General features: G+C 43.4%; 1 protein-coding gene and 2 non-coding genes across 3 annotated transcripts in view; 2 read left to right on the top strand and 1 right to left on the bottom strand.

Moving 5' to 3' along the window:
• The window catches only part of LOC126187488 (protein jagged-1b), a 568,139-nt gene that overhangs the window by 463,973 nt on the left and 77,852 nt on the right, over window positions 1-26,314 (top strand). Inside the window, exon 5 of the mRNA XM_049928595.1 lies at window positions 3,099-3,159. Coding sequence (XP_049784552.1) covers window positions 3,099-3,159 — 61 coding nt within the window. The remainder of the gene's footprint in view (window positions 1-3,098; window positions 3,160-26,314) is intronic.
• Trnat-ugu (transfer RNA threonine (anticodon UGU)) lies at window positions 15,318-15,391 on the bottom strand. The gene has a single exon. It is a non-coding gene; the product is annotated as a tRNA-Thr (tRNA).
• Trnat-ugu (transfer RNA threonine (anticodon UGU)) lies at window positions 15,753-15,826 on the top strand. Its single transcript has one exon. It is a non-coding gene; the product is annotated as a tRNA-Thr (tRNA).

Genomic DNA, 26,314 nt, shown 5'->3' with positions numbered 1-26,314 from the left:
AATGTGTTAGTCGTAATGGATTTTCTACGTTCGTGAGTGTGGGTATGCACGTAGTTTGTTTTTACTCTCTCTGCACCACAGAAGTTCGTGTATTTGTTTCAGTTGTCCTTGGGTGTATGCTAACGCCAGTCCCATATTACTGTCCACTGATAAAGTTAATAAAATTACGCGATTTGTATGTGCCTAACTAGTCGCGATGACGAACCTTATCAAAGGAAAGTGTAACTTGAGGAAGTGGAGTGGATCTGGAATGCACATGATCTGTCTGCTCCAACTCAGCGAGATCGATAAAGGAAATTGAAACTTAATTCAGTTTCGTATAAGAACAAAGACATGGTCTGCTTTCTGTAACGCTGAAAGTCAATACCAATTTTTAAAGGAACTTAATGAGTTCCGGTAACCACGGTCCTGCAAAGGAGACGGTTCTTTCCTCTTAATGGTACTCAATTTCGCACTTCTTTAGTAAGTTACTGCTAAAACGAGAATCAATATTCATACAATTTGAGGAGTTTCTGCAGTGTCACATATACAAAACACTCTTAAATTCAGACATACTTGACTCAAAAGCACAGTTTTTTAGATAGAAAACCACTCTTAAGATTTATTCTTGTATATAGATGGCATATTTGAAATTCAGTTGCCCTCAGCCTGCCTCTAAAAGGTGACAGTAACCGATTCCTTGTAAACTAGGACGCTATAATTGGCGACGCTGCATTTTGAATGGCCATGAATGGTGTACATTGCAGCAATAAAGGCATTAAAGAGGTTGGAATATAAATACCGGCAGATTGGTGCTATAGCTCCACATTGCTGTATACTACAGTTTAACAAGCTCTTGTGTTCAACCAAGCGGAACCGTGTCCCTCGTTATTCAGTATATCTAGTCAAGCTCTGCCAACCCCACGGGTAGAAACGGCCTCCTTAACTCTTAACTACTGCGAAGAACATTTTTAATGACATGATTCTTCAGCAGAAGACTGTTCTTTAGAAGACTTATCTATGTGCCTCAGCCATTGATACTCCGCGCAGAGTCATACGTACATCAATGGCTAAAACTCCATTTTTTCCGGTCTGTATAAAAGAAGTACAGCGTGTGCACCATGTATTTCTTATTAAAGCTATTGTCAATGCTGATGGCAGTAACGCAACGAAGGTCTTTGGTTCACTTGCTCCTGGTGTTACCGATAGTAAAATGCAATTTCATCTATTAAATGAAAAGCGCTAGCTACCTTCAATAGCTATAGAATATATTTTGTGATTCTGAAACACCCATCTTCATAAAAAGTCCCACAAGGACGATGTTCTACGTCGTCTGCCTCGATAAACGCGAAAACGTTGAAACATATTACGAAAAACAAATAACTCCCATTATGACAGTTTTTCATAAAAGCTTTTATTGGAAGAAACAATCTTTGTATGCTCCAATAAGCATTACTTAAAGAGAATTAACTTTGTATGGAGTTCTTTGAAGCAATGTTATACCATCAGGATTAGGCAAATTTTATTACAGGAAAAACTATCCGGATGTCAATACGCAACAGTGCCCACTAACATCACTGTAACAGACCCCATACATCGAATAAATGGAGCAAGGCATTTCAGTACGAGAAGATGTGCATGTAGAGAACCTTAATTACTTTACTATCTCGCATAGTCCCTCACTACTCTAGACAACCTTTCACACTTGGATAGTAGAATTTCCATACATTCATGTTAAAATGGAGCTACTTGATTAACACTACGTGGAAAGCTGAAGTTGGAATTATTGCTCAGAGACATGACAGGTGGACTAAAGCTATATGTTGCACTCTGTTGATGGTACATGCTATTCTAAAAAGAAAAATTGTGTTGTTACATTTCAGCTCAAATTAAAAAAACTGTTCTATGTAATTTTATGCTGTCATGTTGAGATTATTCGAACGAATTGTTTCATCTAGTCAGCAAGTTAGACGCAAAGTTCGATCAGATACTAATAAAAATTTCGCAATTTTCATTCACGCAATAAAATCGAATTTTTCTGCAGTTGTAGCAATACATGTTAGCCACCTCGCAGGCAGTGCCGAAATCTCATCAGTATAATGCTCTGGTTGGCAACGTAGCCTGCTTCTTAAAAAGCCAGTTCATCTTGATAGCTGATCTCCGGTTAAGTAGACGAATAGTCACATTGCGAGAACTGATGGCTATTGGAAAATTATTTAGAGCTACGCAATGCTGTACTTCGAATTTCATTTGTGCAATTGCAAGAATGTGCACTACAAATAGGAGTCTGACCGCATTGGTGCTATGCGTGAAGTTCGAAGTAAGACTATCGCAGAAGTCACGAACTTGTTTCTGCCATACACTTTCGTCATAAAATGAACCAGAGTCCTTTTTTTGTCAAAGGCTGTCGGTCTTACGGCTGCAGTGGACGTACTACCTTTTAGATACACATACTGTCATCCTCTCGAGGTCGTTTTATTACCCATGCGGCCTGTACGAAGTTTCTGTTGGCTCAGTTACCTAAGAGCTCTGAAAACATCAGCGCATTGCAAACAGCGACATCATTGTGGATCTGACAAGCAAAAGACTGCATAAAAAACTGAGTGACGCTTGTCAACGCTACCAGTTTATCTTACATATGAGTCTGGGAGAAGTACCAGGAAAGGACGCTTACTGGTTACCAGCTTAACTGCATCGAAATCGGAAAAAGGTCTAAGATAGAACGAGTCGTCTTGCTTCATAAATTAGTCCAGCATACGCTTTGACCTAAAGCACAGCAAAAAAATATGTCAGAATGACTCTATCTATACCCAGATCCTCCCTAATACAAGTACGATATCTAAACTATTGTGTCATTTTGCTTGGTGTGAATATGGAGGAATGTACATAAGTTGAGAAAATATTTGTTTGAATTTGATCGACCTCATGAATGCTTATTGGTTTGCAATTAAATAGACGCTGACCTTTTAGTATGTGTTATGGACCTCAAACATTATTAATTCTAATAGTTCTACATCTTGGCCTAAGAATGCTTAATAGCATGTTTTGTTTCTTAAGCAATTATTAAGCGCTTGATTCTTGGCTGCCATTTCTTACTATTTCAACATTTCATCTTTCAGCGGTCTGCAAGGCTGGTTGTCATCCCATCCATGGCAAGTGCGATCATCCTGGAGGTTGCGAGTAAGTACATGATTTATACAATATTGCAACTCTTAAATAACCTTATCGAGTTATGTGGCACCAGATAATGCAGATATATTCACCACAGATTTTGCAACTTTATGTCCGGAATTTCGGTGCGATGGCGTTTTAAACAACTGGAATTCCTGCGCCATTCTTGCTATAACACCCCCTTTGTACAGCGGACACACATTATTACTTTTTTTCGATATTCCACTTCGTTTATTTCATGTTGCCCTTTTTAAAAAGTAAATGAGCGTTGCAGTTTCATAACCGCTTTTATCTGAAAAAGATGGCTACAGACAGCGAAAGAAGTAACGAGGATAGAGGACCTGCAATAAATGGTGTAGTTCTAAGTTAAAGAATGAGGCACCCCCCCCCCCCCCCTTCTCGCTTGAGCGTGCCACTGGCTTTTGCCTTCTCAACAAAAGAGAACCGTTTTCTCCGAGCAAGCTGGCAGTTTACATTCCACGGCCATAAAAATAAATCTTTTCCTCCGCCCGAAATACGGTACAGAATTTTAAACCGGCAGTAAAGCAAAGCCCATTTGCCCTCAAACACACTGAGGGGCTTCAATATTTTGGATACTATTAACATTTGGTTACAGGAAGCCATTAAGTGAACAAAAGGCAGTTATTAAATTATGAGTTGTTTTAACCGCTTCGTTTGGAAGCGATTGCTTAATTACTTGAACGACATTTATGGCGTTCCTCAGACTCACGAAGTTGACTCCATTCTGTTACATGGTATTGTCTGCATAATGTGAAAGACGACCTAAATTATTCTAAATTTCGGATGCTTGCTACTTGTAAATATCTCGTTTACGCGTCACTCTTCAGAGCGTGGTTGAAGTGGGTTGGACATCGCTAAATGCACAAATGGGTGTAAAAAAGAGGTTTGAAATTGATAGTAGTCTTAGAAAGACTTAGTTAAGGAAATAAGACGTGCAAATCGCTGCCAAGTTATTCGCTCACGACTCAGATTTAAGCCGACGGGGCGACGCTTGCAACGGTGTGCACAGATTTGCCATTGCGAGAATTTCGTCAGATATTCGATTTCTTTCGCTGCTCGTACCAATTGGCAACGTATAGACTAGGGTACATCAATGATTTACACTCGGGAGTAATCGTTACGCACTTTTCATTAGTAGTTCCTGAAGCCTCTTCTGAAGCACGTTACAACCAGTACTCCAGACCAGAACCGATTACCTTCATGGTTACTGAAACGATCAGCGTTGAGGGTTGTAGGATTCCAAAATCACCTGTCTTGTAGTCCGCTCTTCTGTTCCACACATGAACGGCAAAAGATTGTCGGGACACCACGAAGTGAAGTTTTCTGAAACATAAATTTTTTCTACAACGTCAAATTATTATCCACGACTATGTAGAGAAGCCATTGAAATTTATAAGCAACAGGATAATTTTAATAGGAAAGAGGAGGCAATGAAACTTAGCGATAGCCGACCGGAGTGGCCGAGCGGTTCTAGGCGCTACAGTCTGGAACCGCGCGACCGCTACAGTCACAGGTTCGAATCCTGCCTCGGGCATGGATGTGTGTGATGTCCTTATGTTCGTTAGGTTTAAGTAGTTCTAAGTTCTAGGGGATTGATTACCTCAGAAGTTTAGTCCCATATTCTCAGAGCCATTTGAACCATTTGAACTTATCGATATATGGACAGTAGCTCTGCAGAATCGCTAGATAATTTTGTCTTTGACAAGACGACAATCGATAGTTAAGTTTTATTTTTGACAAGGATTATCTCTGCTCATCAGGTGCTACTTTGACCACGCCCCCTTTCATACAGTATATATGTCGCTCTCGGACGTCCGACCGGTCAGTCGGCAACTCAGCGGAGGAGCGCCTCTGAGGATGTCCAGCGCAGTCCTGGACGAAACATCAGGAACAGAAAGGTTTACCAGCAGCTATGTCATCCGGTCGTGAGAGCCTTCATTCTATGATCAGTGACGTAATGGCTGTGGACAATAACATTGCTGAAATGGACCATCCTGCTCAGAGTCCTGACTTGTGGGATGAGCTAGAACGTCAGTTCTCTCCAAATCCTAGCGTCGAATATCACTACCTTCTTTGGGTTCGGCTCTTGAGAAATCATGGGCTGCCATTCTTCCACATGTCTCCGCAGCAGAGTTCAGCCCTTCATAAAGGCAAAACGGGTATTTACCGCATGTTAACGTCCACTTGTGGTGTCAGGATAGTTATGATCAGATAGCGTTTATTCACAATGAGCGCCAATTGTACACTGCCGCCTCCACTACTCCACTGACTAAATGGCGAAGCTGTAGAGCTCTGATGTGCTTATTCGATCTCTGAAATGGACAGGCCCTCCATTACAGAGATTCGAATAACCGCAGCAGCACTCTAGAGCCGCAACATAAGAGAGATTTAGCATCCTCGGCGAGTGGGAAGCGAGAGGAACGCACCTCACGAACGGTTGTGAGTCCATTACTACTGGCGCTCTCACGTACAGATATTTTCTCGCATATTGGAGGCGCACTGCCGCACTAGATCAGATTTCTGGCCTAAGAGCGCCGTTCTGCCTCAATGGCAAGTCCAATATCTCAACGAAAAGCTTGTAAGTGTCCGGGGAGAGCAAACGAATGGCGCGACACTCGGAGCTCGCCGCGTATTTACAGCGACGCGACCGCCAAGTGTGGGAGCGCGGCGCGGCGCGGCACACGCAGAAACCCGCGACGCGCCGTGTTACGCCGGCGGCTATCGCGCCCTCATCGCCCGCGGACGCACCGTGTCTTCCGCTGCGAGTGCCGACAGCCGACGCGGCCGTTAATAACGGCAGACCACTGCACCCACTGCGCGTGGTCGGCGGAGAGGGTTAACAGGTGCGTAGCGAGACTGCCGCAGCCACAGAAAAGGCCCACAGCGCTCGTAGTCACCGTGAATGGCGTATTCGATTCACACTGGGCGTCAACGAACCTGAACAGAGGGCCACGTCACCGTCAGATAGTGGTGTGTTCACTCGAGACGGAATGTCAACACCACGTAATTTCGCATAGCCCAGCAGCAAGCCGCGTATGTGAGGTTATAAGATACCATCCACATCAACCATCATTTACGTTTAGAAGGTGTGTTTTTATACGATGTCTGTATCTTCACATTACAGTGTTCCTGAGACATGCATGCATGCATCCGGATTGACGTCAGCTGTTTGTGACAAAAATTTGTGCTGGACCGGAATTCGTATTCGAACCCACATTTAACCTGTTTACTTTCAAACACTTACCCTTTTTTCTTCGTGAAACTAGATCTCATGGTGGTCAATTTGACACCCTTATTATTCATTTCCACTCTCAGTTTGGCTGTGGAAATTCGGACAAATGTTCGTTGTATTTTTTATAGTGAGTCTTTTTTGGCTCTGCTGAAACAGTTCACGAAATAGACACAAAAAGGCATCCTACAATATTTGGAAGACAATAGATAGAGCCTTTCTAGCTTATCCATTGTGCTTTATTGCTAAGTACTAAATAAAGGCGAAACAACTGCAAACTAAATTCCTTATTGGTTTACAAGATAAAATACCAAAATACCCAAACTTAAGAAGGGACTACGTACAGCCTTTCTAGATTATCCATTCTGTTTTACCACTAGTAGTCAATAAAGATAAAAATAACCGCATTTTTCTCATTAAAATCTTTCTTGGTTAAAATACTAAGATAATCGAACTTTCGATTGCGTTGCAGTGGCCTTCCTCGGGATATAGAGTGTGTGCCCTGAGGAAAACTCCTGCAACACAGCCGAAACGTCGCTTATTTTAGTGTTTAAGCGTTTTGAAGTATTTTATAAGAAGACGTGGCAGTGCACTGGGAGGAATTTTAATGAGACTGACATTGCCCGAAGAGGTCTACTTGTCTAGAATTGTACCTTTATCCATCCATAGTGCTATTAACTGATAAAAAAGGTCTACCACTTAATTTTTTCATGAATTTGTATTTCTATTTATGTAAAATGCAGGCTTATTTTTCGTCCACGTAGTTTAAAACCTAAGTCTTTTTCACTTACAGATATCGTGGAAAAACACTCATGTGAAAAATATCCAACTCTTCACTGAACCTTCACAATATGTTACGTAAACGAAGCAAACAATAAAACAAACACTGATATAACACAAAAGTTCGAAATCCACTCCACAACATAAGTGAACGCTGCGAGAGTTTGAAAAAGTTTTTCACAGATCGTTGCGCGTCACAAGATTTTTTGACTTGCTATTTAATGAAGCGACGTGTCTCGAAGTACAAAGGTCGTCTTCTGGCTACAGTTGCAATCCACAGACACTTAACTAAACTGCACACAGATTTTTTAAACTTCTTCTGTACAATCTCGGCTTGTGCTGTTGTTATCTTGCGCAGAAAGAGAATTAAAACCTAATATGAGGGAAAATTCACTTAGTTTGTCGATCTGTGGTTAAAATGAAGACTTTAAAATAATCACCCACTTCGTTCATGTCTGCTTGTGCTGTATTCAGTTGCCTCCATTGTGTGGCTTGTTGGGTCTTACTAACCACTATTCATAAACCTGCAAGAGAGGAAAAGAGCACGACATCTTAATCAACTATGCCGTGCACTAGCGACAAGATGATTGTGAAACTAACGCATGTTTCGATTTAACTGCCGATATGTCGATCCTGATTCACTTCCGATCTTAGCAGACGCACCAGCGTCAACCTCAAAATGTGCTTTCCGAAAAACCCTTACGTTCCGTTGACGGCTTGTGCGAATGCCGCAATTTGGACTACAGCGTGGAATATTATTAAGTTCCGTTCCATTTCATCAAACTTGACTCGACCTTTAAGAGATAGTCAACAAGTCGGCCGACCGCTTAGCCGTTTGCTTTACGCATCAGACGTGGGAATAGCTTACCGCTAACGAGACAAGCCACTGCAAAAACTGCCCCCCATACTTGCCGTGACGACACTCGTTAATAACATTTCACCCGATTCAGAGCGGGCAATTAGGAACATTTGCATTCCCCCCGCCGCGCGTAATGCGTGTCATCAACGCCACCGTTGTCCTCCGTGACGCCTCATATGTGCCACATTAAAAAGCCCATTATTACCCAGCGGTATCTCACTACAATCTGAAATTGATTTACCGCCGTATTAACGAGTGAGCTTATCTGGCGACGGCTACCGTCTGGCACCCCTTCCCGCGCCAGAGATGACGCTGGCGGAATATTAACCGAGTTTCGCTCGAGGCGGTAATTACAAACGGCGAGTCTGCTCTGCCGCACCGCGAGCCATCCGCCACCGCGCCGCGCTCTTGGTCAGAGAGCTGCTGAAATAAAACGGCAATTAAACCTCAGCGTTGATTAATGAAGTCGTTTCAAAGAAGAAAAACTTTGTTTTCCTTTTCGTAGACGGGCGGCCGGCCCCGAGACGCGGACGTAAACGATGAATATCTTTTCACGGGCGCTACCATCGCGCTTTTCTTATTTTTCCGCCTTTGTTTCAGTTTATATGCATGGCTCCGCGTAATGGTTTTAATTGTTCCTCGCGGCGATCTATAGATGCTATCGACGCTGTAAGGAAAACGAGATCTTAAGTAGAATGCGAGAAGATACTTTCGCCAGCATCCTAGATTGCGTAATATTTTTTCTGGTGATTCATCCACGACAAAGATCGTCTTCTCATGATTCTAAAAATCTGTCGATCTTAAAAATGTCCAGTTTCTGAAACGTTTCCAATGTGACCTATTATCACGGAAATTCGTAGGAAAAAATGTTATTATAATCAAGTTCGATTATGAGTTTATCACTCAAACCATGTCGTCATTATGCATGGAGAATATACAGCAGAAAATATATAGAAGCTTTCGAAATGTGGTGCTACAGAAGAATGCTGAAGGTTAGATGGGTAGATCACATAACTAATGAGGAGGTATTGAATAGAATTGGGCACAACTTGACTAGAAGAAGGGATCGGTTGGTAGGACATGTTCTGAGGCATCAAGGGATCACCAATTTAGTACTGGAGGGCAGGGTGGAGGGTAAAAATCGTAGAGGGACACCAAGAGATGAATACACTAAGCAGATTCAGAAGGATGTAGGCTGCAGTAGGTACTGGGAGATGAACAAGCTTGCACAGGATAGAGTAGCATGGAGAGCTGCATCAAACCAGTCTCAGGACTGAAGATCACAACAACAACACTGCACATATGTTTTTCGAAAGTAAAATCATATACTAATATAAAGTACGTTATGCAAATGAGCATGTTCACACATATAACACGTTATTTAAAAACTCTTGGCTTGTTCCGTTGTGGCAAAAACTTGGAAACTTTCGTCCGTATGTAGTTGTGAATCGCAGACTGAGTTTTGTCTAGATTTCCCCGTTATCGCTAGTTAAGTAACAAGTTAGAAAAAAATCCACACACACACACACACACACACACATTCCCGGCTACTACGACTTTTGGAAATACAAAATTTTAATTCTGGTACTTTTGTCAATATGCTGCCAAGATGCAGTATTGATCTTTAGATCATTGTCATTTAAAATCCCGGCATTAAATTTCATGTGAAAATTTTATGTTCGAACCTAATCGTATGCCACTTTGGCAGTCTTGGAGTTTCACATCATTCCAGTCTCAATGTAACTACTCCGTGTATATTTAACTATTTGTCATTAGCCCGCATCTCGTGGTCGTGCGGTAGCGTCCTCGCTTCCCACGCCCGGGTTCCCGGGTTCGATTCCCGGCGGGGTCAGGGATTTTCTCTGCCTCGTGATGGCTGGGTGTTGTGTGCTGTCCTTAGGTTAGTTAGGTTTAAGTAGTTCTAAGTTCTAGGGGACTGATGACCATAGATGCTAAGTCCCATAGTGCTCAGAGCTATTTGAACCATTTTTGTCATTAACATTAACTCACTAAACTAGTTCATTATATCAAGAAAAATGGAAATCGTATCTAAGCTAATTCTTGTTTTAGGTACTTCCAGATAGAGTAGATGAGGCTCGCATTTTTATCTACGGTTTTTTCATAAGTAACTATCTATGAAATATGTAGAGAGGTAGGCATATTAAAATGAAGTAACGACGTGTACTTTCAATCTCGGGCATTTCTGGTGGGGGTACAATAACAGAAAAAAAATCTTATTTCAGGGTTTCTTGACAAATAAACAAACAGTACGTGTATGATTTAAACACACACTAAGATATCGTTATGGCTAGCAGCGAATGAGAACTGTAGACAGAAGTAAGTTTAATACTTTCACTACCAGCCATGTCAATCTTACCGTATTTTAAAATGCCGGCCATTTTTTATGGTTTCTCAATATTTATTAAGAAGACTAGCCAGCAATGAAGACCTATCGACCTGTCAACATACGTCTCGTCCCATCTTTTGATGGGATTGGCAGTCAAAGTGTTAAGCAGTATATCATTTCAAGATATTTGTATTACATTAGAACACTGTCAACATTTTTTCTGACGCTGCAGTAAAACTTAATACACTCTGGTAGGAATTTTAAAGCGAGGTGGTTGTATGAAGTTACTGAGGCTACATGAAGTAACAACCATACTTAGAAATTGGCATACATTCTACAAGCATTTTTAAATGGGAAATGATCCCGACGTCCATGATTTCAGCTAGATTCTTCTCGTAACCATTTCTAGCAGTGTGGATGTTTAAATGAAGTAGAGCCTGGACTGGGAGGGATTGCCACGAAGCACTGTGTAGCCCAACTGTCAACGGTGATGGAGCACCCACAGCGGTGGAAACAAAGTTGTGTAGGAGAGACGACCGTGCGCGCACAGTACTCGCACTGCCTCTGTCTCCGGCGGGGTTATTGGCAGGCTGTCCCTGCATTAGGATGCAGGCTCGGTGCCGCGCCGTCGGCCCAGGAATGCGGGAGTCGTTTCCCATGTCAGGCGCGCAGAGACGCACGAAAACCTTGCGATGTCTCACGCGCCAGGGTTAAGGTCGCCCGCCGCCATCTTCCTTGCCGGGTGGATGCGCGCGCAGCAGCCCAAGTCGCCTTCTGCTCATCAGCTGATCGCGCTCCGCCATCTTGCAACCGTATTTACGCTACTTGGTTATGCAGACCGTGTCGGAAAATATGGTCACGACCAGAATAAGCTCCTGGGGCGCCGCTAGCTTTGTACTTCGCGATTAAATCGGAATTTTGTATAAGTATATTTCTACTTCATATTCAGTGGAAGCAGACACCAGATTCAGGACGAGCGCCTTTGCCAACTACATGTTTTGAAATTCTAAAACGTGTTTTGAAGACAAATTTCAGAAAACACGGTTTAAAGCTGCCATAATGCGACTAGAGAATATTATCTGCTAGATTCACAAGTACAATATTTTTATGGCAGTTACAGGTTCCGGTATATTCTACAAGCCCTCTTTGGAACCACTATATCCACAGCAGTGGATCCAATTAATAAACATGTTATGTCGTATGCTACATCAAAGTTGTACTCTGTAGGAACACACTGGAGTTTATTTCCTTTATTCGTCTAGAAATAATGAACTATGATGTACTATATTTTGTTAATGTACCTGCAGCTATTGCCGTAGTAATAATAATAGCTCTTGATTAACAGCTAGTAACTGCCTCAGTGTTGAACCTCAAAAAATAATCCTCCATCTTGAACGACTGTGTTTCAACAAGGCGTGCAACTTTTCATTTGATGGGTAAGATGTTTTACATTTTTTTCTCCACATCAGCCCTCAGAGTTAGTTTTGAGCCACATTATCCTCATGAGGAAAACCTACAGGTGAAAATAGTTCTACTACATAAAAATTATAGCATTCATTGTGCTTTAAACGTTCCAAAATCAAAGGTATATTTACGTTTGCGATATTCATCGTTAATTTCCCTCCTAGCACATTAATATGTGTCAGCACAGATATATCTCTCAGTTTAAGGAGACATGGACTTCACTGACGTTTCTATCTACTATCACGGCTAAGATAAGTATATACTCATATTGTTTTTGAATGCCATCAATTAATGCACCAGAGCACCTTCGATACGACGGCATACTTCATCGCCGTAGCTTCATTTAAGTAAAGCCACTCTTGTTTCTGTCGCCAAAGTAGATTTACATCCTGCTCAATAGCGACAGAATAGACCGATAAATTTCCTTCCTGTCAGCAACATGATATATTGTTCTTTTGTCACGATGTGGATCTTAGCTCCATTGGCTGGTCTGTCGGATACAGTCCTAGCTTCAGTCTCAGGCCTTATTATTAATTATTACCCTTCCAATAAATATAGTGCTTGCAGCTGTGTTGCAGTTTAGTCTATTTGAAATGCACGAAAAAGCCTTTGCCATGATCGCGAAGGTAGCCGATTGTCCTGTCAACATACATGTACATACCTGAACGAAGTGACCCTATATTCCAGCACTTGTAAATATTCTCAAAAGCCCTTAGTAGTGGCGTATGATTACATATCACTTCTTTTCTACACAGGGCATATTGTTAATAAGCTTTAAATGCAGCATCTCTAGTATCTCAGTGTCTCATGCATACATAATAGTGTTCCACAGTTATGCAGACATATATTTTTTGCGAATGTTGAGGAATTTGATTGTGGCACTTGTTCCTAATGATGAAACTACCAGAGCTTAGAAATCGATTGTAATAAATAAACATCATCAAATACAGCTGTTTGGGATTAATTTCAAAATAAAGAGTACCAATAGTTACCCTATGCAACAATTTTAGGGGTTATTATTTTCTACATGTCTGGATGATGCTGTAGAACTTTATTGAGTAAACACGACCGTTTTCGGCCTTACTTTAGGCCATTATCAAATATATCTGAGACTGCCAAATGTTAATACATAAAGTGATCTGCATATAGGTTTTTTTGTTTTTTTTTTACTAGGAGATGGGACACAATGCTTACACTCATATATATTCTATATATCCTCTATAAGTAAACATAATATACGTCTTACGGTGCTGTAGAGAAGCAAGGTGAGCGTAACTTTCTACCTCTTTTACGGATATTTCTGTAGATACAGAAAAATCTGCTCACCTAAAAAACCCAAGAAAAAAATGCTTAATGAGCAATGCATATCGAGCAGCACCAATTTCTTGGATATCTGTCGTCCAGTTATTGACAATTTCGTTTATACATTATTCTTAACTCGGCTGCAGTAGCTAATTTCTCGTAAACATTATTTTGTAAGCAATCGACGATGCATCCAGGCTGTGTGAGAGCCCTCAGTTGTTCCCGTCGGTTCTAATTTTACTCGTTAGAGGTCGTACCTTTACGCTCGATTTGGACATCTCGTCCATTGCAACTATCTTACACATTTAAATCATTACTTTCAGCTTTTGTTTCTAAAAAAAAGCAGTTGTAAACATGTCAAAATACAACCCTCTAAGGTAAAGCATGTTAACAGTTTTTCGCATGGTACGTTTTTATAATTGCAACACACCCATTTTCTAATGATGTATTTGGGGGAAAAAAGTTTTTAAAATATCTTTGACTTTGCTGTTTTATCGTTAACTTTTAGCATTGTAGCTGAAAATATGAAATACAATTTTGAAACGCATCAGATAGCTCTTTGTAAGCTGAACCAGATGACAGTTTGCAAGTAACGGATTGTACAGTTTCTATAATAACGATACGCCAGTTTTCTCATGACGTCATCGGGCGCGAGTTTTTTTTAAAATCCGCTGGACTTCTATTGTTTTTATCAACTGACGTTGTTCCTCTAGAGCATAACCTAAGTTCCGTATCATTTCTGCTCTTGTACTGTACATACAGGGTAATTCAGCTGGCACTACCCATTGGTTTTATGCACCCCGCAATGTCTTCAAATACCACGCAGAAGATTTTCATAATCTGTCGCTCGTTACGTGCAAACTTAAAGTCCTACAGAAAAAAATGACTAGGATGTCTTCATACGAAATTTAATGTAGTTAAATTTTGTACTGGGCTACGTTTCCGCTGGAGGCCACGGTTTTTGAGTTATTCAACAGAAACGCGTCTGCAGGTCACTTTTGCACGTTTTTCTCGAATAATTGGAAAACTACGGTCTCTAGCGAAATCGGATCACAGTAAAAATTTAACTACATTAAAATTCTCACGAAAAGGTCCAGTTCATTTTTTCTATAGGGTTAATAGCGTGCACATAGCGAGCGAGAGAATATGAAAATCTAGCGCTTGGCTTTTCAAGACACTGCACATTACATAGCATCTATCTGTATGGGAGCTAAATCGCACTGTATATGAGTATTGTCTCTCATCTCCTATCATAAAAAACAAAAAAAAATGTATATGTCAATCATACAATTACCATTCACGAATAGGCACAATAGGACCACGCGAGGTGCAATGTCACTTTCGATGGTTGGCCTTTCTTTGCATCCAAATTTGTTTTATCCTTTCAGAATGAAGTCTCTTCCTTTCATCAGACCACAGCGTTCCAATCCGTTTTCTAATTTCCCTCTGACCAACTTTCCAATCACATATATTTTGTCTGAATGTTTTTCTATCTGTAACTTCTGCCTGAGTTATACCGGCTACTTTATGATAGTCCTTAATCGCAGCGATCCACTTAATTGGCTCAGTTTTGACCTTACTTCCCTTTTCGTGGAGTTCTACTATTTGTTTAGTCAACCTAGTGGGTACCATTCTTTTAATGTCCCCATAAAATTTAAACCTTCGTTTTCAAAAAAATGGCTCTGAGCACTATGGGACTTAACATCTGAGGTCATCAGTCCCCTAGAACTTAGAACTAGTTAAACCTAACTAACCTCAGAGCATCACACACATCCATGCCCGAGGCAGGATTCGAGCCTGCGACCGTAGCAGTCGCGCGGTTCCGGACTGAAGCGCCTAGAAACGCCACCGCGGTCGGCTCTCATCGTTTTCTCATATCACCATGTTCGTCTGTGTATTCTTCTAATTTCTTGTTACTTTTCAGCCAATAAGTTTCTACATCAATAATTTTGGGGCCCAAAATATTGAAATTTGGCAATTTCAGATACTCTTGATAATGGACTGACACAAAGACCGAAACCGGTCGTGTGAACGTTATAAAGTTCTAAAAAAGGCAACTGGAGCAGCGTTTCATTAGTCTTAAGAGCTTTGAAATTACAATGAAATGAACACCCTTAGCTGCTTACAGGCGTTGGCATACGTCAAAGGGGGCAGATGAAAATGTGTGCCCCGACCGGGACTCGAACCCGGGATCTCCTGCTTACATAGCAGATGCTCTACCCATCTGAGCCACCGAGGACACAGAGGACGGCGCGACTGCGGGGATTTATCTCTGGCACGCCTCCCGCGAAACCCACATTCTCGACGTATTGTCCCGCGCTGCATTCGTGCCCCTGCGCATTATACTCATTACTCGCGGCGCGCTGCCGATTCCCGTAAGAGTTCGGGCTGTGTTTGTGCATTCGCACAGAAGAAGAAGAAGATGGTCAAGTGGCCGGTGAGCCTTAACTATATATATACTAAGATGGTATCTGTCCTTTCGAGTAATGAGTATAATGGGCAGGGGCACTACGAATGTAGTGCGGGACAATACGTTGAGAATGTGGGTTTCGCGGGAGGTATGCCAGAGATAAATCCCTGCAGTCGCGATATCCTCTGTATCCTCGGTGGCTCAGATGGATAGAGTGTCTGCCATGTAAGCAGGAGATCCCGGGTTCGAGTCCCGGTCGGGGCACACATTTTCATCTGTCCCCGTTGACGTATGTGAACGCCTCCAAGCAGCTAAGGGTTGTCATTTCATTATAATTTCATTCTAACGAGCTGCTTGGTCACCGATGATATCTGTTCCTCGTGGTCGTGCGGTAGCGTTCTCGCTTCCCATGCCCGGGTTCGATTCTCGGCGGGGTCAGGGATTTTCTCTGCCTCGTGATGGCTGGGTGTTGTGTGCTGTCCTTAGGTTAGTTAGGTTTAAGTAGTTCTAAGTTCTAGGGGACTTATGACCACAGCAGTTGAGTCCCATAGTGCTCAGAGCCATTTGAGCCATCTGTTCCTCCGAAAGAGCAGATACCATCTTAGAAAATATATATAGTTAAGGCTCGGACATGTCCGAAAGGACAGATACCATCTTAGTATATATTTAGGAGCTTTTTTGCCACGGATATTGTAAAACACCGGCAACTGAGGGAAGCGTAGGTGGCTCCGACCGCAACCCATTTAGGAGGATTAGGGAAAGTCTGGCCTATTATCTTTAGGCGAACAAAAGCCTCCTCCTTCCTGCAGTGGAGAACTGGCTGAGTTTACCACAGTATCGAACAATGCTAGCACACATGGGCGTCAGAGAAATGATAAGTTAGAAAGCACGTCTTTCGTTTTTCGAGGTGTAAAGAGACAAGAAGAGAAGGAAACTTTCAGAAGACGTTCCCAACCGTCATGTCTCTACATCTACATCCACATTTATACTCCGCGAGCCACCCAATGGTGTGTGGCGGAGGGCACTTTACCTGCCACTGTCATTACCTCCCTTTTCTGTTCCAGTCGCGTATAGTTCGCGGGAAGAACGACTGCTGGAAAGCCTCCGTGCGCGCTCGAATCTCTCTAATTTTACATTCGTGATCTCCTCGGGAGTTATAAGTAGGGGGAAGCAATATATTCGATACCTCATCCAGAAACGCACTCTCTCGAAACCTGGACAGCAAGCTACACCGCGATGCAGAGCGCCTCGGTTGCAGAGTCTGCAACTTGAGTTTGCTAAACATCTCCGTAACGCTATCACGCTTACCAAATAGCGCTGTGACAAAACGCGCCGCTCTTCTTTGGATCTTCTCTATCTCCTCTGTCAACCCGACCTGGTACGGATCCCACACTGATGAGGAATACTCAAGTATAGGTCGAACGAGTGTTTTGTAAGCCACCTCCTTTGTTGATGGACTACATTTCGTAAGGACTCTCCCAATGAATCTCAACCTGGTACCCGCCTTACCAACAATTAATTTTATATGATCATTCCACTTCAAATCGTTCCGCACGCATACTCCCAGATATTTTACAGACGTAACTGCTACCAGTATTTGTTCCGCTATCATATAATCGTACAATAAAGGATCCTTCTTTCTATGTATTCGCAATACATTACATTTGTCTATGTTAAGGGTCAGTTGCCACTCCCTGCACCAAGTGCCTATCCGCTGCAGATCTTCCTGCATTTCGCTACAATTTTCTAATGCTGCAACTTCTCTGTATACTACAGCATCATCCGCGAAAAGCTCCATGGAACGTCCGACACTATCTACTAGTTCATTTAAATATATTGTGAAAAGCAATGGTCCCATAACACTCCCCTGTGGCACGCCAGAGGTTACTTTAACGTCTGTAGACGTCTCTCCATTGAGAACAACATGCTGTGTTCTGTTTGCTAAAAACTCTTCAATCCAGCCACACAACTGTTCTGATATTCCGTAGGTTATTACTTTATCAGGCGACAGTGCGGAACTGTATCGAACGCCTTCCGGAAGTCAAGGAAAGTAGCATCTACCTGGGAACCTGTATCTAATATTTTCTAGGTCTCATGAACAAATAAAGCGAGTTGGGTCTCACACGATCGCTGTTTCCGGAATCCATGTTGATTCCTACAGAGAAGATTCTGGGTTTCCAGAAACGACATGATACGCGAGCAAAAAACATGTTCTAAAATTCTACAACAGATCGACGTCAGAGATATAGGTCTATAGTTTTGCGCATCTGCTCGACGACCCTTCTTGAAGACTCTAAGAGCGACCTCAGAGGCGAAGAGAGCGCAGAGTGGCGGTGCGGTATATTATTATGCAGCGTGACAGCGGGCCGCTCCGGGAGACGGACGGGCGCCGCAGACGGCCCGAGGTTCTCAGGCCGATGGCGACGGCGATGGCCGGCCCAGATAGCCAACGAACAATGAGCTGTCAGCCGCCCCGCCCAGCGCCTCGAGACACGCAACCTGCGACGCCGGCCGCAGGTGTCCGAGACGTGGAGGCGGCCGTCACCGGCGGCTGTCAACACCGGGCTAACACCAGAAACACACGCCTACTCCCACGCCCTACTTACTCTACTAACAAGAGGACCTTACCAACTAGCACTCGTCGATTTTCTTCATACTGCCGGGACACCAGTTTCCTATGCAGTACGGGGCTGTTCCCAATAATAAAAGATCTCGTAAAAATCGTATTTGGCGATTAGAAGACGTTCGAGCCCTTTTAAGTAGTTTATTAACGTACTCCTCGGTAGTTAGGTGAAGAAAAAAAGTGCTTATCGTAATACTTTTCGTTAAGTCACTTGATCGAATCTCACTGATAGCACCTTTACAGCTTTTATTTCAGTTCTCTAGGGTGAAAAGTATTTAAACCGACAAACTCTGGGAGGTTGTAGGGGACATCTAAACAAATATTTTCCCCTAATGTCATTTTTTCCTATGAGGATTATTTAAATCGGTGGAACCTGTATTACGCTCTTCAGTTGTTAGAGGCCTTATTACGATCTTCAGTTGTTAGAGGGCGTATTACGCTCTTCAGCTATAGGCAACTGCTGTCCACCAGTGAGGTAATGCATTGTCTCTGTTTACTAACGGAGAGATACACCTGAGTGAGTAAATTGATATGGTTGGTGCGTACTACGTAGCGCACCACAACGGACGAGCTGCACAGCGGGTTTATCAACTACCCGCTCCCTACAAGACAACGTATGTGGTTCCAACATGACGGGGTGCCGGCACTTTTCAGTCGTCGCGTGCGTCGATTTCTGGACCTACGGTTCCCAGAAACGTGGATTGGCAGAGGTGGTCCTGTACAAAGACCTGCTCGATCCTCAGATATGCCCCCTCTGGACTTTTTTGTGTGGGGAGAGATGCGCAACCTTGTTTACGCAACTCCTGTTGCATCAGAAGACGATTTGGTTGTCCGGATAGTAGCAGCAGCAGGAACAATGCAGGATACTCCTGGGGTTTTTGCCCGTGTCAAACAGAACATGATCCGACGGTGTAACCTTTGTTTACGTGTCAGTGGAGGAATTTTTGAAAATCCACTATAATTGAAATTGGGTTGTGTTAATGTGTTGTCTCTTGGTCATAAAAAATGGAAAAGTGTTTGTTGGTTTAATTAATTTGCCGCCAGAGAAATCTTCCTCTACCGGTTTAAATTCTCCTCATACGAAAAAATGGAATTAGGGGAAAATATTTGTTTAGATGTCCCCTACAACCTCCCAGAGTTTGTCGGTTTAAATACTTTTCACCCTGTATACAGGCCGAGTCAAAAGTCCTTGGACACCTTCATAAGTTTGAAGATTAAAGGGAAAATTGAAATGTGATTGATGGGAACACAGGTCTGATGTGGGGCTGCAACTTTTAGAGTGAATGTCATTCATGACCACCATCTTGAAATCCGCCATTTTGGATTCAAGTAATTTTTTTAATGGGAAGTGGGGTGTATGATATATCAAATAACACTCATTTGAGCTCTGGAATTTAGTGGTGTAATTTGTTTTTGTCTATCTTCTACAGTTTAGAGGTTATTAATGTTCACAGTTGGGAAATTACCTTCATACCGAACGCTACAACACATGTTCTACGTGTTGTCCATTCTGTGCAATGCCAACTGTAGTAGCCGCAACCACATTAATAACTTATCCTGTGTTAGACGGCACACTCATCGCTACATTGGGCGAACTCTTCAAGGGGACAGTTTGCATCGTTTCTTCCCGTTCTGTGACTATTGATTTACGGTGTGTTCCAGGCAGCATGAAAGAAGTGATGAGAGGTATTTTTTTGGGCTGACTCTAGCTACATACTGCAAAAACGGATTTGCAAATATCTGCCGAGACAAAAGAGAAAAAGCACCTGACAACTCTTAGTAGGACACTGTGTGTGTGTGTGTGTGTGTGTGTGTGTGTGAGTGAGTGTGTGTGTGTGTGTGTGTGTGTGTGTGTGTGTGTGTGTACGTGCATGCGCGCACGCCATTCAACCTTTTCCTCTTTGATGCTACTGTCTCAGCCACTGAACTCCAGGGTCCTTTTTTATTTATTGACTTCTGCTTCAGTGATACGTAATTCTGGAGCCTATAACAGGAAAACGACCACAAAAAATTGCGTCTAAGGAGCCGCGCTGGGACAAGGTCCTGGCCTCTTCCCACGGAGGCGGCACTGGAGTGAAAGCGGCGAGAAAACCGACTAAGTTGGGTCTAGTGTTAAGAATAGGCGATGCTTATTTACGTCGCGTCATGGCCTTCGCGGCGCAGTCGAGAAGAAATGAGGCGTGCGTGCCGTTCTGGCCACTGTGGTTGCCTGGAGGTGGGGGTGCCGTCGCCCACAATAGCGGGCTGCCCTGCCAGTCCAGTTCGGCGCGTCCCACGCTTCCGTGGCACGTACGCGGGCGCATCACGTAGCGCCGCCGGCCGGCCTCCGCTCTCCACGGCGACGCAAGTGCCAGGGGCCGCGCGTGCGCGCCTACCGATAGGCCACCCGCAACGCACACTGCTCCGGCGGCATCCAATTGCGCTGCTCTCACGTCAGACAGCTACGGTACGGAAGGCTTTCCGTGCTCCTCTGGCTCTCGTTAAAAATGTCAGGCAGCGAGTCGATTATGGGTAGTTCTCATAACCGAAATCATTTTCATAAGAATAATAACGTTACTCCTAATCATCATATACGCTTTGTGACCAAAAGTATCCGGACACCTGGCTGAAAATGACTTAAAAGTTCTCGCCGCCCTCCATCGGCAATGCTGGAATTCAGTATGGTGTTGGCCCACCCTTAGCCTTGATTTCAGCTTCCACTGTCGCAGGCATACGTTTAATCAGGTTCTGGAAGGTTTCTTGGAGAATGGCAGTCCATTCTTCACGGAATGCTGCACTGAGGATAGGTATCGATGTCGGTCGGTGAGCCGGCCGGAGTGGCCGAGCGGTTCTAGGCGCTACAGTCTGGAAACGCGCGACCGCTACTGTCGCAGGTTCGAATCCTGCCCCGGGCATGAATGTGTGTGATGTCCTTAGGTTAGTTTCTGTTAGAAATGCACATTAGGTTTGTGATCGTAAGGGTCACATTCTGTTATTTACAATTTACGTTATAGTGTATAAGGGAACCATATGCGGGAAACTCCAACGCCAAGTCACGCAGTTCCATTTGCATTTACTTGTCCGAGTGATTCACGTGTGGTACTCAACGGTTCGTGTATTATTCCATGTAGCTAAAGCAATTTCACTGTTGTCCGATCCTGACGCGCGCCATTACATTCAACAACAACGCAGTTCTCGTTTTCTTGCCCGTATACGGTACGACTAATACGGAGCTACACGGAAGAGAAACCAGGGAGCATCAGCCTTACCGGTACAGTGACACGTGCAACACAGTCTGAGTGAAAGAATGAAACGACGAAGGCGTATGATAGAACATCTTTGTGCCAAAATGGTTCAGCCTTAAGGAAGTTACATTATTTATGTATAAGTTGCTTCCCAAAGTCGGAAGAGATAGATAAAAGGGGCAGAATCTGATATGTTCTTTAGTAATAGTTTACCATCAAAGGGAAACTTACCTGTATCATAGTGGAAGTGTGATTCATAGAAGCATAATTTCTTAACTTGTGAAACAATGGTTCTCAAACAAATCTTTAATGGCAAACTTAACTGTGAGCAGTAATGAGTGCTTGGTGATACTGTTGATCGATGAAAGCATATACATAAAAGTACGCGGTAATAAGATAATTACGCCAATCAGAAGGTCATGTTCTAAAGCCTTATATACGTACAGTGTTTTCGATTTTTTCATATAATGAAAACGTGTGACGCGTGGGTGTAGTTATGCGTTACATTGACCTTATTTTACACTGAAATTTGGCGTGCTAGGGAATATGGGGAAATGGAGTGATTAGGAGGCAAATTATATTGACGGTTGACTCCGTACGAATTCAGTAATCATTGCTTAATTGTTGCAAGTGAAGTGACAGGCAGCTTACAAGCCCTCACCATCTCTGGAAGACTTTCTGTTGCCGTCGAAACAAAAGAAGTCAGTAGCGGGACAGTAGTAAAGCTCTGCAAGCAGATGCTACTGACACTTCAGTGGAAAATTAAACGGAAAGACTTCCTCGTAATTCTTTCCAAAGCCGCTCCTAATTAGGCTCAAACGGATACGCCACCAGCTAGAGACTTGTGAACGGCCCGTAGCGTATGCTGCGAACGGAACCTCTCAATGCGGTATTCACGGTATCGATTCTAGCCACAGAGCTAGCGTCGTTCGTGAAACACTGCAAGCCTTTCTCTCCCTGGCACAGATATGACATTAAAGTCAGCGAAATTTTGGTTTTATTATATTGCTGTGTTAACAATAATTGTACGCCACTTTTCTGCGTGAGGATTTTCAGAACTCCCATCGTAGATTCCTTTGCGAGGTCATGCATCCCGATAAATGCCGTCATCCTTGATCATACACATACTACAATAAACCTTTGTGTACCGACGTCGAACAACAGTATCTGAATTCTTCAGTCAATGCACCGCTGTTACCTTGGTAGGCTTCACTTTGAGTTAGTTGATAGCTCTGTGAACAAACGTCACTGACAAAACAGCTTGAAGGTTATTTTTTTTCCTCGTTTGACCGGCTAATCTGTCATTTTTAGCCTCTTACATATTGTCCCAGTCCGCCTAGCGCCGAGGAACCAAAGCTGCCCGACACAAACCCTTACGTCCACATGCACTGCTGTCCGTATCTCCTCCCGGCGGGGTCAGGGATTTTCTCTGCCTCGTGATGGCTGGGTGTTGTGTGCTGTCCTTAGGTTAGTTAGGTTTAAGTAGTTCTAAGTTCTAGGGGACTTATGACCACAGCAGTTGAGTCCCATAGTGCTCAGAGCCATTTTTTTTGTCCGTATCTGCCGCGTAGATTTCATTTACCCTCTTTACTTTTTTGTTGAAGCAACATTTTACCTATTTAAAAGAAAAAAAAACAGTTGCGTGAAATGGAAATAAAAAATTAATTATTCGGTAATTTAGAAGGAAAAGATACACGGATAGGATAGATGACAGGATTTAGAGCCTTACCATAATATCCGAGGGTGAATACCTCGTAATTTGTCATCGATCGTTGACCCCACTAGCTTCATTATATGTTAGTGGTAGGCTAGTTGGATTAAGCTAGATCTAACTTGTTGGGTATAATATATTGAGAACTAAAATTTTACACACAGATTTATAATGCCTTAGATGACAATTACACCGATACCGGTGTCTGCATTTCATAGTCGGTTAATATTTGTCTTCTTCTTTTTCTTCTTCTTACGTGCTATGAATTGGCTCATTTTGCTGCATATCGATTTGCCTCTGTATGGCCTAAATCGTTGGTATTTTTGGTAAGATGTTTTATGGATTTCATGTGCTAATTTTGTTGTATGCATCCACCAATCAAAACTACTAATGGCTTCAAGATTCAGTGATTATGTTGTGTATCTGTGGTGTGCCTCTGACGTTCCCGCAATTCCCGCAAAAGAGGACTGTGCGTTCTGTGGGACTTGGTGTCTGACTGAAACTTATGTGGTTTAAGTCCGCATCCAGTTAATAAGTGCACCACACTGCAGTTAGGATCGCCATGTTACACTCTTAACCATTCTGAAATGTCGTAGAAAAAAGTATAGGCCCTTCCTTCCTTATCGCTGACCTTCCATTCACTTTTCCAGGTCTCCATTCGCCAGAGTTGTTGTACATTGAACACCGGAGCGCTAAATGTAACAGTTTCTTCGGACATCTTTCCTATTCCGCTTCTAGATAGTCTAGTTCCGTTAGAACTTGTATGCCACCTGCGAAAGTCCAAGGAATGGGCCGCAACGTTTGCTGTGGCGGGAGACCGCCTTTCCGATAAGGGACCCCGCGCAACGCCGGTCGCTATCCTTGCGACGTTTGTCACACACTTTGCCCGTTATCCCTTGCCCTGGTAGCTTCAACAACGCCGAACACGGTGCGAGACCACGGGATGGGTGACTGTCCCGTGCGCCCGGAACTGTTTGTCTACGAGGGCGTCGCACTGCTGTGCGCTGCCGCGGCGGTGGATGCTCGCACGCCCTTCGGAGATCGGCGCGGCCGCGTACCGGGCGCGCGACCCCGACACGGCGCGCGCGGTAAATCATGTCCGCAGAACGAACGAGGCTGGCTGGGGCGGAGCGCACAATAGTTGTTAGCAGCGCGCAAATAACAGCCGCAGATGAAGCTATCGCCGGCGCACAATGGTTTGCGGTGGCCGGCCCGCGCTACGTGACCGCGCCGTCCAGATTAATAGCAGCAGCCCCTACCTGCTCACGCAACGCACCCGACCTCTTGATTGCGTCGCTCTCCGTCTCTCCCTCCCCCTCGCGCACACACACGAGCTCACTCTCCGACGGAGGTCTTCCGTCAAATGACAGAAATCAAACATTCGAAACATGACTTTGCGGCTCTCGGCATATACGAAACGAGATCGTAAGGTGCCTTTAGTTGCCGCTTCGGGAAAGAGTACACAGAAGTAGAAGGACCAGCAGAGCGTCTTTTTCTTTTTTTCTTTCTTTCTTTAAGGTACGAAGGGTATTCGGAAAGTAAGGTCCGACGGGGCGCTAAATGGAAACCACAGTGAAAATCCGATGAAGCTTTGCACAAATGTGTTGGGTAATGCCTCTAGTGTGCTCTTTTCAGCTCTGAGCACACAGTGAGCGCGTAAAGATGCTCAGAACAATATTGTCTCCCGCCAAGTATGGCAGCCTGGTGTGAGATTGCGCCTGATGTCATGCAACCCACATAACATAACTGTCATACGTTTCTTCTGCATGACAATTCTCGGCCGCACTCTGAAGGGGCAATGAAGATGCTCCTGCAGCGTTTTCGCTGGGAAGTGTTTGATTACCCACAATAGAGCCCGTTATTGACTCTCCCTGAGATTCATCTCTGCTCACATGAACCGCTAGCTATGAAGACAACATTCTGGCACAGACAACAAGCTGTAAACCGGAGTAGACAATGTTATTGGAAAGTTGGTACAACACTACGTCAAATTACCAAATCGTAGCGGCGATTATGTAGAGACGCAGCTGGAAGGTGTGGCTAACTGTTGCAAATAAAACATTTTTGATTTTTACTGTGTTTTCCGTTTCGCGACCGATCGGACCTTACTTTCGGAATAGGCCTTGTATTTGTTAAAGTAGCGCTCCGCGGAAAGCAAGGACCTAAATTCACTTTCAGAATTGGCTGAGACGTCATAACACTGGAAATATCTTCCGTACGCACTTCCAATTGTTAGTATACCCCAGTGAGAGTACAAACCACTCTTTTATTTACCTTCTTGGTCGTTTTGCGAGATGTAGTAGCAGGAAGCAATGTGTTGGTTGATAAACTTCTCGGGCTTCCAGCAGCGTCCAGTGATTTAAAATCCATGAGCTTGCGATCGAGTCCTCATCCGCCATTGTCAAACGATTGCTATCGTGTGATTGCTGCTCCCGTCCCTATATAGCCAAGTTGCCTTCCGTGTTGTCGCTGGTGCTTACGGTGGTACTATGTATTATAATGTGTTCGTTGCGCATCTGCCGCGAAACCATGCTTTAATATGATTTATTGGTTGACTCATCTAGGAACAATGGAATGGTTCATTTTCAAACTGGAGCACACTATATGATTGGAAACACTCTTTTATTCACAAATGTGTTGATTCTATTTCGTAAATTTAGAACAGTTACCCGGTTTCCATTCTAAAGACTGCTGAAAAAAAAAAAAAAAACGATAGAGCAATATGAAATGCAAGTTTGAGAACGAAGAGTAAAATGGGCATTGCTATTGTCAACAACAAATAATGAAAGTGAATGGAACAAGCTGGTTTGCAAACAAACAACCCAGCGTACACGGTCGACGATCTGCATTGCCGTGCAGTTGTTTTCAATGATGCAAAAATAAACTAGATTAAGAAAACAGGTACTGTGCAAAGGTCTGTCAGCACGGCTCGTTTATGCTAAAATACTCAGAAAATATCCCTGAAAAATCTCCGAAATTTTTTGTTCATCCTACGTGTTCTGGAAAAAGTTATTATACCGGATTCAGTTACAAGAATTTTCTCCCTTAATCTGTATCGTATTTGTAGAGCGACAGTGCTTGTCCCTCCAGTGCCAAACGGCAGGATTTACAGCGTTCTAAAATCTTTACAATGCGCCACACTAAAGTGACAGTTTTCTCTGAAGTTTGGCTAGACTTCTCATTAGCGAACTACG

Source organism: Schistocerca cancellata, chromosome 5 (assembly GCF_023864275.1).
Source record: "Schistocerca cancellata isolate TAMUIC-IGC-003103 chromosome 5, iqSchCanc2.1, whole genome shotgun sequence".
Classification (NCBI taxonomy): domain Eukaryota; kingdom Metazoa; phylum Arthropoda; class Insecta; order Orthoptera; family Acrididae; genus Schistocerca; species Schistocerca cancellata.
Note: the sequence above shows the minus strand (reverse complement) of the source record. Positions and strands in the feature narration are given on the sequence as shown.